General features: G+C 35.4%; 1 protein-coding gene across 2 annotated transcripts in view; it reads left to right on the top strand.

The window, feature by feature from the left end:
* SEC22A (SEC22 homolog A, vesicle trafficking protein) overlaps positions 1-13,309 on the top strand; it is a 78,137-nt gene extending 64,828 nt beyond the window's left edge. For both annotated transcript variants that reach the window (XM_043874464.1, XM_043874463.1), the window contains 2 exons: positions 1,052-1,117; positions 10,728-13,309. In XM_043874464.1, the coding sequence (XP_043730399.1) occupies positions 1,052-1,117; positions 10,728-10,928 (267 nt within the window). In that variant the 3' untranslated portion in view covers positions 10,929-13,309. The remainder of the gene's footprint in view (positions 1-1,051; positions 1,118-10,727) is intronic.
* The last annotated feature ends 1,646 nt before the right edge of the window (positions 13,310-14,955 follow it).

Here is a 14,955-nt window from a genome sequence, read left to right as displayed (position 1 = left end):
AGTCTTAGAATTATTAAAGTAGAAGGGCTTTTTCTTGACCTTCCTTGTCTCTGGGATAGAACTGGTCTAACCATCCCAGACAGATTAATGGTTTCTATTTTAAGATCCTCTCACTAGGATAAGCCATTTTCTCTCTGCCTTACAGGCACTTCTGTTGCCCAATAGCAAATGGAAAAGGAATGTTCTCTTTATGTTATTTCAAGTACTTATGGTCATGAGAGACACTCCCATGTCTTCTGAAAATTTTTATTGTATAGAAAGATTTTTTTTTTTCCCTAAAATAAGAGCCAAATTTATGTTTCTATCTAGAAGAAAAGAAATTTGATGCTCCTGCTTGGGCTTTATGTTCTACTCCATCAAAAGGCATGAGAAATACAGATATTTAAAAGTAACCAAAGAGAAGTAGGAAAAAATAGGTTTTTACATGTCTCCATTAGTTTTCTTTTAAAAAAGAAATACTCTTATGCATAATCTCTGTTTTTCCTCTGAGTGGTTTTAACTTAATACATGTGACTGAATTTCCTCATTGGGATTTAGCACACTCTAGTGGACAGTAGCTTTTCAATTTTGGTTGTCTTTTTAAAAAAATTTTAATCATGTCAAATGACTTCATTGGACAGTTCATTGATGTGCTAATTCTAGATGTAAACTATCAGTATTTATTTGAGTCAAGTAGTAATCCTAACAAGCAGGCCTAACTTTATAGGCTGCTGGAGTGTTGTATATTTTCATATGGTTTCTTTAGTGGAAAGTAGAGACATGTTTAATGTTACACAGAAACTTGTTTCCGTTGGCTTTCATCTTCTCTTGGGTAAGATATAATTGATGGAGAAGCCCAGACCTAGAGGAACGCTGGTAGTCTTCCTCTACCTCACACTCCCAGGTTCTTATGATGTGTTTTATGTTTCTCTTTTAGTACTTGAGTATTTTTATATGCCACTTTTGAAAATTTTGACCATTTGTGCATAAAGGTTGTCATATCCTATCCCAATGGATTGTTTTTGGAAATGGGCTTCCACAGAAAGAGTAACTTTTTATTTTATTTTTGCAGAGTGATGGTGAGGACTTTAATTACATTGTTGCATTTTTTCTTGGAACAGCAGCCTGCCTTTACCAGGTATGTACTCTCTCATTTGTAAGAAATACCTTCCTATTATTGCTCATTTCAGGTGTCATTTCTAATTAACTTCTTGGGCACTTTAAATAAAATAATGTCTGAGTTCTTTGCCTCATTTTTCAATTTGAGCCTCTGTTAGCTTTGTGACCCTTTTGAATGGACATAGATCCCAGTGAATTCAGTGTTAGCCCTCTTCCTGTTCTGGGGCTTTATTGGCAGCTGGTCATCAGCCTGTGGCAGTAAAGGCTACGTCTAGATATTCTGGTGACTTATTATTCAACTTGCAGGCTCTGCTTTTACTCCAGGTTGAGGATTTTGTGTTTTTGATAAGGTCTGTGAAGAGGGAACAGCAAAAGCATGGTTTTAGGATATTTAATTTAGCAGTGATGAATAGTGTAGATTGTCAGAGCAAAGAGACTACAAGCAAGGGTATTAGTTTTGAGGCAGAAGGTAATGAAAGCCTAAATTATGGTAATGGCAGTGAAAGTGAAAGTCGCTTAGTTGTGTCCGACTCTTTGCAACCTCAAGGACTATACAGTTCATGGAATTCTCCAGGCCAGAATACTGGAGTCGGTAGCCTACCCCTTCTCCAGGTAATGGCAGTAGGGATAGGAAAAGAAAGGACGGTGAGAAGGAAGACTCCCTGAGATTAGAAGACCGAGTAGATCTGAGACTTCAGGAGAGAGGAGGTTTTGTACCTGAATGATAGGGAGATACATACTCCCATTTCCAAGACCAGAGGAGGCACAGATGTGTTAGAGAAGGGAGAGTTAACCATGCTGATTACCCAGATTCAAGTGTCTTTGCTGAAACATGTTAGAGCAAGCAAGGCCTTTTGACTTAACACTTACAGGTGACACATTTCTCTGTCTTGCATAGAAAAATGTTAGATTCAGTACTGCAAATAAAAGGGTACCTAAAACTCAGAAGAGATCGTTAGAGAAATATATTAAATATATGCGTTTGACTTTTATGTAAAGACATATTAGAAATTTTAGTTTCAGTGACCCCATTTTTTTTTAAATCCCCTAATTTTTCTTAATCATTTATATTAGCTTTAGAAATTGTTTTTCTGTCAAATTTGACAGATTGAGTTACAATGAATGACATTTCGTGCAGGAGATATGAAAGCTTGTCTTCATTGATGTCACAAGTACTTTAATTTTATGAAATATTCTTGTGCAGATTTTGTCATTTAATCTCTACAGTCTATCACAGAGGGTATATTATCCTCACTGTTTTGAAACAGAGAAATCTGAAGCAGTTTCAATACTATCCTGAGATCACATAGCCGGCAAGTGGTAGAGTCAGAACTGAACTGGGTCTTCAGATTTTAAATGTCACATTCATTTCACTATATCATGCTATCTCTAAGCAAAATTCCTATATTTGCATGACTTTTATAATGCTATAAGTTCATAACTTAATAACTTATATGCACTATTTCATATTCTAAAACAATGTGAGGTAAATATGACTTTAAAATAGTTTCATGAATGATTATCCTTATAAAATATACTTTTAGCTGTTTTACCTTAATGAAATAATTTTAAATGCTAATAATAATGCAAAAATGTGTTGAGCTCTTCCTTTGTGGTAAGCCCTTTACATTTCTTATGCCATTTGATCCTCAAAGAAAGCCCCGCACTAATCCTATTATTATCACCATTTTTTACTGCAGCCTAGACAGTTCTTACAGTCAGTCAGTGACTTGAAATCTAGGTGATCTTAGAACCAGTGCTCTTGCCAAGGATAGGCATACCTCTGTTAACTTTCTCAGAACAGATGAAAGTATTGATAGTTGTAAGAGTGGTCTCATGGTAGAGCAGTGTCACCCAGGTCTTCTTTTAACTTGAGAAGTAAACAGATACATACTTTAAAAAAGAAAATTTAAAAAAAATGTCCTTCATATTGACAGGCTTGAAACTGAATGCTTTCCAAATATGATTAGCAGAGTGATAATAATGTTGTTTTTCCCCATAGGAAAAATTAAGTGATTAGGTTTTACCATGTGATATGCTGTATCTCCAATTTCAGGATATTTTTTAATCTCCTTTAGATCAGACCTCAAAGGCCACTACTACATTGTTTGTTGCCTTTTCCTCCAGGCTCTGGATACTTGTAGAATCACAGGGTTCAGTCAGATAGAGATCATCTTGATATGGAGCATTTACAATAGGAAATCTGGGAATTCCCTCTCAGTTCAGTGGTTAGAACTCCATGCTTCCACAGCAGGGGGCATGGACTCAATTCCTGATCTGGGCACTAACATGCTGCAAGCTGCATTGCATGACCAAAAACATAAAATAGGAAATCAGAGGAAGTCTGAAGAAACTAGATACTCTACTTTTCCCTCTGTGTTTTATTTTGAAAACCTTTAGACTTACAGAAAAGTTGGGAAACTGGTACACCTAGAATCACCAGTTGTTAACATTTCACAACATTTGCTTTATCTCATTCTTTTTTGTGCATTTATGTATATGGGGTATATACTCATTGTTTATAATGTAAATTGCAGATAAGGTGAATGTGTAAAGTTGTTTTTCTCATTAGACTTTTTATTTTGAGAGACTCACCTGGAGTCGTAAAGCATGCTTGAATAACATTTATCTGTTTCCCCCCAATGTAACCACCTTGGAAAGCTATAATCCAACATCACAATGCACATTGATGCTGTCAAGTATATAACAGTCCTTACCATAAAGACTCCTCATGTTGCCTTTTATAGTTCTCTCCTGCCTCAACCCCAACCCCTCTTTAATCTCTGGCAACCACTACTGTATTCTCATATAATTTTCTCATTTTGAATGTGTTATATGAATGGAACCATGTAGTGTATATAACCTTTTGTTGTTGGCATTTTTTATTCAGCATAATTCTCTGAAAGTTTATCCATGCATGTGTCAATGGTTTGTTCCTTTTTATTGCTGAATCGTACTCCATGGTATGGCTGTACCACAGTTTGTTTGATCTTTCACTCATTTAAAGGACGTCTGAATTGTTTCTAGTTTTTGGCTATTATAAATAAAGGTGCTATAAACTTTCATGGGTGGGATTTTGTGTGAAAAAAAAGTCTTCATTTCTCAGAGCTAAGTGCCCAGGAGTACAATGACTGGGTCATGGTAGTTGCATGATTATTAAGAAACAAACTGTTTTCCAGAGTAGTGTACCATTTTACATTCAGCATTGTGGGAGTGATCTAGTTTCTCTGCACCCTTGGCAGCATTTGGTGTTGCCTGAATTTTTTAATTTTAGCCATTCTGATAGATGTGTAGTGATAATCTCATTGTGGTTTTAATTTTCATTTTCCTAGGGGCTAATGATGTTGAAAATAGTTTCATGTTTGTCACCTGTGTCTTTTCATGTCTTTTGCCTATTTTCTAATGGGATTGTTTGTCTTTTACTATTGAGTTTGAGAGTTCTTTATATATTCTAGATATTAGTCCTTTGTCAGATATGTAGCAAATATCTTCTCCCAGTCTTAACTTGTCTTTTCATCCTCTTAAGAGTCTTTTGTAGTTCAAGTATTTTAAATTTTTATGAAGTTTAATGTATCAGTTTTTCCTTTTTTTTCCCCTCTACTGAATTGCTTTTGCATTGAAAAAAATCTGTTTGGCATGTTTATGTGGATCTGTTTCTGGATCCTCTCTTCTGTTCTGTTGATCTATGTGTCTGTTCCTCTGCCAGTACCGTACAGTTTTGATTACTTCAGCTATTAGTAAGTCTTAAAAAAAAAAAGATTATTTTTATTTTTTGGCTGTGGTGCATCTTCGTTGCTGCACACAGGTTTTCTTTCGTCACGGTGAGCAGGGGCTGCTCTTCACTGTGGTGTGCGGGCTTCTCATTGTGATGGCTTCTCTTGTTGCAGAGCACAGGCTGTAGGTGTGCAGACTTCAGTAGCTGCGGCACGCAGGCTCAGCAGTCGTGGCACATAGGCTTAGTTGCTCTGCAGCATGTGGGGTCTTCCTGGACCAGGGATTGAACCTTCGTCCCCGCATTGCAAGGTGGATTCTTAACCACTGGACCACCAACAAAACCCTAATAAGTCTTACAATTTTTTTAAATAGTTATAGAGCAATTCACATAATTGTTTACAATGGATGGTTTGCATTTTAGGAGGAAATTTTCCATTTCACTTAAGTTATCAAATTTGTGTGTTGGATGGTTGTGGTATTCCCTTACTATTCTTTTGATGTCTATAGAATATGTAGTGATATTTCTTATTTCAGTCCTCATATTGATCATTTGTATCTTCTCTCTTCTTGATCAGTCTTATTAATTTCATTGATCTTCTCACCAAGCCTATTCTTTGTTTCATTTTTTTTTCCTATTTTCTATTTTATTGATTTCTGTACTACCTCCATTGTTTCTTTCCTCGTGTTTGCTCTGGGTTTATTTGACTCTTCTTTTCCTGGGTTCTTGAGGTGAGAGCTTAGATGATTTGATTTGAGAATTTTCTCTTTTGTAATGTGTACATTTAATATTACAGATTTCCCTCTTAGCACTTCTTTAGTTCCATTCTATGTTTTGATATGTTGTATTTTCATTTAATTCAGTGTATTTAAAATTTTTTTCCTTGCAGTTTCCTCTTTGGCCTATGGATTATTTAGAATTGTCTTGCTTAGTTTTCAAGTGTTTGGATATTTTCATTTTCTTTCCATTATTCTAGTTTGATTCCATTGTAGTTTGATAACATATTCTGTGTGATTTCAGTTATTTTACATTTGTTGAGGTTTGTTCTGTGGCCCAGAATATGTTTTGTTTTGGTATATATTCCATGGGCACTTGAATAGAATGTGTATTCTGTTGTTGTTAAGTGAGTATTCTGTAAGTGTTGATTAGATTCTGTTGGTTGATAGTGTTGTTCAGTTTTTATAGGTCTTTGTTGATTTTTCTGGCTAGTTCAATCTTTGGGCTTCCCAGGTGGCACCAGTGGTAAAGAACCTGCCTGCCAACGCAGGAGACATAAGAGATGCGGATTTGATCCCTGGGTCAAGAAGATCCCCTGGAGGAGGAAATGGCAACCCATTTCAGTATCTTTGCCTAGAGAATCCCATGGATAGAGGAGCCTGGTGGGCTACATGGGATCCATGGGGTCCATGGGGTCACAGAGAGCTGGACATGACTGAAGCAACTTAGCATGCATGCACACTCAGAGGAGTATTGAAATTTTCAACTATAGTTGTGCATTTTTATATTTCTTGTTTGAGTTCTATCAGTTTTTACATCTCTGTTGTTTAGTTCATACACATTTAGGATTGCTGGATCTTCTTAATTGATTGATCCATTTATCATTATATCCCTCTCTGTCCCTGGTTATTTTTACTTTCTTTGAAATATTTTTACTTATTTATTTTTATTTTTTGGCTTTACTTTCTGGTTCTTAGTTTCTTGACCAGGGATGGAACTTGTGCACCCTGCAGTAGAAACAGAGTCTGGACCACCAGGAAAGTCCCAAAGTATTTTTATATTTATCTAATAGTAGGATAGCCACTCATGCTTGCCTTTGGTTAGTGTTTGCATGCTACATCTTTTTCCATCCTTTTACTTTAAACTTGCCTATATCATTTGAAGTGAGTTTCTGGTAGATAACATAGAGTTTGTTATGCTTTTTAATACATCCTGCCAATCTCTATCTTTTAATTGCTATACTTAAGCCATTTATATCCAGTGTAGCTATTAACATGTTAAGGCTTATGTCTGCCATCTTATTTTTTTGTTTTCAGCTTTTTCATTTTTATGTTTTATTGTTTGTGTCTTCCTGTGGATTACTTGAACATTTTTTTTTAGAACTCCATTTTGTTTTGTCTGTAATGTTTTTGAATGTATTTCTTTGTATGACTTTTTAAATATTGCTGCAGGTATTACATTTTACTTACTCATCTCAGTTTACTGGTGTCATCATTTTACTAGTTCAGGTGAAGCATAGGGATTGTAACTCTTTATATCTCTTTGTCCTTCTCTATTTATAATTGTCTTAAATATTTCCTCTACATATGTTTAGAAACATATCAGACCTGTTACAATTTTTATTTCAATCATTAAACATAATTTAGAAAATTCTTAAAAAGGCAAAGCTAGTCATTAACATGTATTTTTGCTGTATTCCTTTTCTATCCAGCATTCCAAGGTTCCCTTTTTTTGGTTTCCTTTCTGTCTAGAGAACTTTCTTTAGCCATTCCTTTAGAGTATATTTGTAGGTGATGAATTCTCTTCATCTTCTGTCATCTGAGAATGTCTTTATTTTTCCTTCATTCCTAAAGGATATTTTTGTTGGATATAGGATTCTGGATTGACAGCTAATTTTCTTTCAACACTTGAAAAATGTTGTTCCATTCTCATCTGAACTTCATAGCTTCTGATGAGAAATCCATTGCCTTTTTAATGCCAAGTGGAGGTGAATTTCTGCAGTCCTTCTTAGTCTCCAGTGATACACCATGGGGTGGGGTTGAGGGACTCCTACCATCCAGTGGAAATCAAAGTTCTGGCTTACCACTTGCCTTCTCTGAAGCCCTGGAGAATTAGAACATCTCCTTACAGCATGATAGTCTCCCCACATAGGCTTTGATGGGGTGAATGTGGGTGGTCACAGTTTTTGTATGTATGTGTGTGTGTGTGTGTGTGTTGGCTTTTTTGGTTTGTTTTGGTTTGGTTTTGGTGGTGTTTGTCTGTGGTAGAATAGTTGTTATGTACAAGTTTCTGTCGTGGAAAATCGCATCACTCTTGGTCTTTTGGCTAGAGAAAGCAAAATTTTATTGAGTTTTGTTTGTTTTGTTGGTGTGCATCCAGTGGTTTTCTAGTTGTCAGATTCTTCAGCTCCAAGTGTGGGGTACATGAGGCAAAATAAAACAAACAAACTTAGGTAATTTACCAATGTGTCATTCCTTGAGACTTAAGGTCCTTAGCCTGTCTGCCTTCTTCTCTTTATCATCCAGAGTCATCTGATACTTGTTTGATATATAATGTCCAGGGTTTTTAGTTGTACCTAGTGGGAAGAATAGAGGAAAGTGCATCGACTCCATCTTCCCAGAAGCAGAAGTTCCTGCAGTTTTTTGTTTTTTTTTTTAAAGTAAGTTACAAACATCAAGATACTTCACCTCTGGAAACTTAAGCATGTGTCTTTTGAGAACAGAGACATCTTTCTGTTGTACATAGCTGTGATACCTTTATCACACCCAGGAAATTTAACGTTGATACAATATTACCTAACATAGGATTCATATTCAGATTATGTTGTCTCTGAAATAGTCTCTATAGCTCTTTTCCTCTGATTTCAAATTATGCATTGTGTTTGGTTGTATCTTTTAACCTACAATGCCATCTCCTGGCCTTTTTGTTGTTCTATTTTGTTTTGGTCTTTCATAACCCTGACATTTTTTAACAGTCCAGGCAAATACATTATAGAATGCTCCATAATCTAGATATGTCTCTTCTGATTAGATTCAGGTTAATTATTTCAGCGACCATACTATGTAGTATAGTGTGCTGTATACCTCTAATTATATAAGTCAAGAGGCATGTAATAAATTTGATCATTCGATTAAGTGATGTCTAACAGATATCTCCATTGCAAAAGTATCTTTTCCCTCTTTGTAATTAATAAGTAATCTGTGGGGTACAGACCATTATCTTTAAAGCCTTTGAAAACCACAAATTAAATATTTTTAAAAAAATACCAGGTAATCTAGCTCTTCTTCATAGTAGAATTTTCAGTTAATAAATGTAGAGAATGATGGAAATTGAAAGTGACCATTTGGTAAACACCTATGGCAGGCAGGAATCATCAATAGATGCTAAAATTAGTGGGCAGAAGTATGATGGGATAGAAATCTACATAATCTCAAAGTATCCTCCCACAGGATACTGATTACAAAGGGAAAAATAGTAACTAGCGGAGAAACCTGTTGGATACCACCTACCAAAAGATCAAAGTTAAGAAGTAATTTGGCACATCACACATTCCCTCTTTGGTATTCTTCTTTCCAAAATTGGATATCCTCTATTCAGTTTTGAGATAATATCAGGCGAACCAAAATTAAGGGCCATTTTACAAAATAACTGATCAGTGCTCTTTAAATTGTTAAGGTCATGGAAAACAAAGAAAGACTTGAGCTGTTAAAGATTCAAGGAGACCTGACAGCTAAATGAAATATGGAGTCCTGGATTGGATTCTGGACCAGGAAAAGGGTCTTATGGGACAGCTGGCAAAACTCAAGTGAAGTGTTTAGGTTACTTAATAGTATTAAAATCAATGTTAATTTCCTGTTTTGATGATTATACTGTGGTTATATGAGGACAACATTTGGTTGGGGTGAAAAGCTTTTGCAACTTTTCTTACATTTAAAATTATTTCAAAAGAAAATTTCTCCTATTTTTTTTCAACTTTTTAAATTCAAAACTCCAATAAAATAAAATTTTCTAATTAAATTTTGCTTGGATAGCAAACACAGTCCTGATTTGTATAAGAACTAAACATATTAAGCAGAACATCACATTCTTTCTGTATTGTCACAAACACTCTAATGTTCTTCCTGTTCTGAAGTCTGGATATAATTTCACACAGAGACCTGCACCTCTTTCCTAAGGCTTTCTGACCATATGTAATTCCTATATATCCCAGACTTGGAATTTTAGATATCTTCTAGAAAACAGTTCATTGATTCAACAGATTTTTATTGTGCACTTATTATATACATAGCAGGCACTGTCTGGGGCAATGGAGAAAAGTGAGTGAACAAGGCAGTTAAAAACCTCTCCCTTCATGAGGCTTGTATTTCATTGGAAGAATATAGATGACAAATAAAATAAGCATATTTTTGAAGTATTTTAATAAATGCAATGTAGAGAAAAATAAAGGAGGAAAGGTGAATGCCAGGGTTTGGGTGCAGGGGAGTACTTTATCTTCTAAATCAGCACTCATTGCGTTCTGTGTCCCATTTTTAAAAATCTTTTTTAAAACATAACTACTTGATTTTATATATATAAATACATATATATACTTATATATAAACTTTATAATCTGGCTTCTTCCAGTAGAATGTAAGCACCATCTGAGTGAGGTCTTTGTTAACTTGAGACTAAAGAACAACGCTAAGTAGATAAATAAATTTCCATTGAATAAGTTCTCCCTCAGGTGTTCTCTCGGGCCCTACACCTAGGTTAACTCCTGGGACTCAAATAAATGTTTGTTGATTTCATTAATATACAGATTCAGGTTATATGAGCCCATTTTGCTGAATAACTTGCATGAGTTTTTTTTAACTTTTCTGGAATAAGAACCCTTAAGATCCTAAGAATGCTTCTTAGTTGCCTGTCATCTTGAGGAATTTGTTTAGCTTGTTTGCATGGAGGTTATCTATTTTATATATGATACAAAACGCTTTTTCTTTTGAAAAGTGAAAAACATAAAAGGAGACCCCTATTTCCCTCTTAAGCTGTGGAGCTTTCATAGCTGAATGTCTTAAAGATATTACATTGTCTTATCTGTAGTTGAAAAATCCCCTTACTGCACTCTCATATTTCACCCTGTGGCCTGTTAAAGTTTATAGCTGCAGCATCTATTTCTTCTTCCTGTAACCCTAACCATCATTCATTTTTATATTTTCAACAGTGTTATTTACTTGTCTACTATACCAGCTGGCGGAATGTCAAATCTTTTTTGACTTTTGGTTTAATTTGTCTATGCAACATGTATCTCTATGAACTGCGTAATCTGTGGCAGCTTTTTTTTCACGTGACTGTGGGAGCATTTGTTACACTACAGATCTGGCTAAGGCAAGCCCAGGGCAAAGCTCCTGATTATGATGTCTGACACCATCCTTCAGACATAGTGCCTTGCCTTAAGGAGGAAAAGGAAGGACACCACCACTGTGATGAAGAAACTGTTCACCACAAATGAGAAGCTCCGCTTTCTTTCTCTCCAGCTGTCCTTTTTAAGTCAGCCTAGCATGCCTGTGAGCATGCAATACCTGGTAGGCAAACTGTTCTCAACAGAATGTTGGCCATGATTATCATTCAGAAGAAGATGAGGAGACCTCTCTACAGGGCAATGGCAGTGGAAGAACAGTCAGATGCCATTGGAAGACTTGGCCAGCAGCTCTGAATCATGGCTGGAGAATTCAGTCAAAAAGTGTGTGTGGTACTTGCTCTGAGAACCAAGCAGGAACTCTACAACCCCGGTTTGCCTTTGTGAGGCATTAGTATAGACCAAATAAAAGATGCTGCAATGAATTGGAAAGTTTATGTGTAAAACAAATGACTTACTAAATATTAGATCATTTGCACATTTATTGTACCATGAGTTTATGAAGTCCAGATTGGTGTGGAGTGGGTTCTTTTTCCTTTTATATTTTTGCTTGAATCTTAACTCTGGAAATCACCTGATGTAGGAGAAGGCTGTGGTGAGGTCATCCCTGAAGCGTCATAAGTATTGAAAACACAGTGACACATGTTTCTTTCCTAGACCGCATTTATACCTTCTTTTGAAATCACTTTTTAAAAATATGTCATTAGGCTATAGCCATTATTTGCCAAACTTCAATCACTTAAGTATTACATATACTATTATTTACTTAATATTTATCTTTTAAATTTTAAAATATTTTAAAAAGAAACTAACCTCTACTCCAAGTGAAAAACCAGCATCAGTTTGCCATTAAAAAAGAGAACTACAAAATAAATTAAAAATAAGCCAGGATGTTGTTAGATTCTAACTGTATGCTAATGACTGCCAAGGCTCTGAATCCAAGAAGCCTACTCTTTCTTTGTTGCAGTGAGAGATATTACCTAGCACCAAAATGGGCTCTCTCTGTGGAATTATCAGAAGTTTAAAAGAAAATTATAAAGGGAATGACATTCACATTGTGATTCAGCATTATTTAATTCTGTGTTGTGAATCACCTAAAGTCATCTCACACGCCACCAAGTGATATGGGTCCTGCCCTGTAGAAACACTGAGTTGTTCTAAAAGAATCAGAAGGTAACTTTTCTCTCAGCACTTATTATTATTCCTCTTATAATTTCATAGCTTCAAGGAGTTAAGCACCTAATATCTAAGTGGTGCTTTTCAATAACTTTGTAAAGATTGTTTAAGCAGTTGTGAATTATTAGAGGAAGCATATTTTGGTTCTTTTAGCAAAATCTACAACTCTTGTGGTTTTGAGGGTTTCCCTGGTGGCTCGGATGATAAAGAATCTGCCTGCAGTGCAGGAGACCTGGTTTGATCTCTGGGTCGGGAAGATCCCCTGGAGAAGGGAATGGCTACCCACTCCAATATTTCTTGCCTGGAGAATTCCATGGACAGAGGAGCCTGGTGGGTTATAATCCATGGGGTTGCAAAGAGTCAGACAAGGACTGAGGGACTAACACTTTCACTTTCTGGTTTTGAAATCATCTTCATGAGTGATTTTCTTGAGGAAAGATTCCAATTAAGGAATTCATAAGGTTCGAAATTTGATATCCAGAGAAAAGTGGACTCATTACATATAATTCATGTTACTGGGTATATTAATTATGCAGAAAAAATTGTCCAGAGGGGTAAAGTCACCAAACTGCATTGTTTCCAGAACCAGTATATATAGGTATGCTTACAATGAGAAATCCTGCTTAACTAAAACCTTTTTGCTACACTCTCCTTTTTAGGAGAATGAGGCAAAAGAAGACAGTGAAAGCTTACGATTTTGGGGATTTATTTAATATAAGAAACTCCAGTTCCCTCCAATTTTCTGCTCCTAACAAAACTGAAAAGAAATTATGAATATTCTGAGAGATATCCCAAGGTACCACATGATCCTAAATCATCAAAATGATGTTTGGTATTTTGTAGTTACTGAACCAGAAAGTTAACTGGTTCACTTTACTTTAGAAAGTAAAACTTGAGAAAGTTTTTTAAAACTAATGGTTAAAGCAAGAAGAGTTTTCTTGTAAATAGTTTATTAACCAGGAGATTGGAGTATTCTGGTTTATCAAGATTTTGCTGTATATTGATACTTTATAGCTCTCTTACCAGTTTGGTTCTTTTTATTATTGAGTCATAATGTTTGGTATTCAGCAAGGACACTTGAAAACTCACCAGCTATCTTTAAAGGCTTCATTTGTTTTTCGTTTTGTTTTTTCACCAGCTATTTTGGATAAGGGGATGTTTATATTTTAATGTAAAAAATGAAAACAGGTATAAATAATGTTTTATGTATAGATATGTTCTCTTTCATTATTTGGTGCCTGCACCTTTGTTTGTTTATATAGCTTTCCTGCCTCTGTCATGTTGTTGCCAAAGAAAGTATGAATTTAGAAAGATAAATTTTTGCCATAAATGTAAAGAAGTTTTTAAGCTCATGAGAAAGAATCACTTAGGCCTCTAATGTGTATGATGGTGACACGTTGCATTTATATTGCAATTTTATTTCTAAGAGCACCTACCTAATCATAATGGGTCTTCTACTGTCGAGGAGGTACTATTTTCCCAATAGGAAAGAGGACACTATGGTAACCAAGTGTTAATGACTTACCTAGGGTCAAGAGCAAAGCACACACAATTTCTGATCTCTTAGCCCAGGGTTGGGCTAATGAGGGTAGCTAAGATTATATAAATGAAGATAACTAAGATTATATTCAGGAAATATGTCTATTCTTGATAAAATTGAAGTCCTGGGGACTTCTTAAAATAATGAGCTTTAGCCCACTATTGTATCTAGGTGTATATTACCTTATTTAAGGTAATTCTGAAATACTGCTTCTGATTAAGGTGTGCTGTGAGGGCAAAGATACTCCCTTTTATATCCTAAAAGTATTTGCAATATTTGCTTGCTTTTTTCGGGTGTGTATTTGAAGTATACCTGTCCTCTTTGCCAAAAGAATTTGGGAAGCATATCCAAAAAAGACATACACAATAATGGTAATAAAATATGAACATTAAGGGAAGAAAAGCAAAACCAATGAGACCGGAAGGAAGGGTGAACACATTGCTGTTACTGAGTATAAAATATGATTCTTGAACTTCTTGAAAGTCAAGGCTAGAAAAAGGAAAACAAGTTTTGCCTTGATTTATATCCATAAGTCAAAGTGTGTTTCTCAGAGAAGACATCTTCCTGATGAATTCAGGTAAAAATGTTTGCACTTGGGGGTCTTGTGAAATGCTAAAAGGAACAAAATCCTCAATTGTTTTACACACATTTCCACATTACAATTGTGCCTTGGATCTTCAACTTTGTACCAGCTTTCAAAGACTTTCATTTCAGGTATTTTTTTATGTGTTTAATAGAGGATTTTGTTCCAGTAAGAATTCTGCTCCTAAGCTAAAACCAAGTATCTGTGTTAAAACTTGAAATCCATTTAAGACAAATGCCTTGACACTTGGAAAACCTTTACCCAATTTTGTAATTTTATGACTTCTATAAAGTGAATCTGCTACCTCTGGGTTAGCACATTTGTTTGGTATTAAATATGGTCTTTTTTCACAGTGGAATCCAGTCTGGAGAAATGTATAGCTCCATTTCTTTTGGACTGTATGTGGAATCTCATTAGAATTCTGATTTGTCAAGCCTCCACAGAGACCAGATTTGTCAGGTGAACCTTTAACCCTCCTGTCACAAAAGTACTTCCTCCTGGGGTTAGCTACCTACCAAAAAGGCAGACACTTGGCCTTTATTACAGAAGATTTACTGAGTAACCCAAGAACCCATTCCAGGCTGTTGGATTTCCAAGAGATACAGCAAAGTGTATGCATGTGTTCACTATTTTTTTTGCTGTTTTAACAGACATTTTATTCACTTTATTTATTTATTTTTTTTATTTTATTCACTTTAAAATAGTTTTAATAGAGTATGTAGTAAAAGAACAAA

This window comes from Cervus elaphus, chromosome 19 (assembly GCF_910594005.1).
Source record: "Cervus elaphus chromosome 19, mCerEla1.1, whole genome shotgun sequence".
NCBI lineage: Eukaryota > Metazoa > Chordata > Mammalia > Artiodactyla > Cervidae > Cervus > Cervus elaphus.
This window is presented reverse-complemented; position numbering and strand designations above follow the sequence as displayed.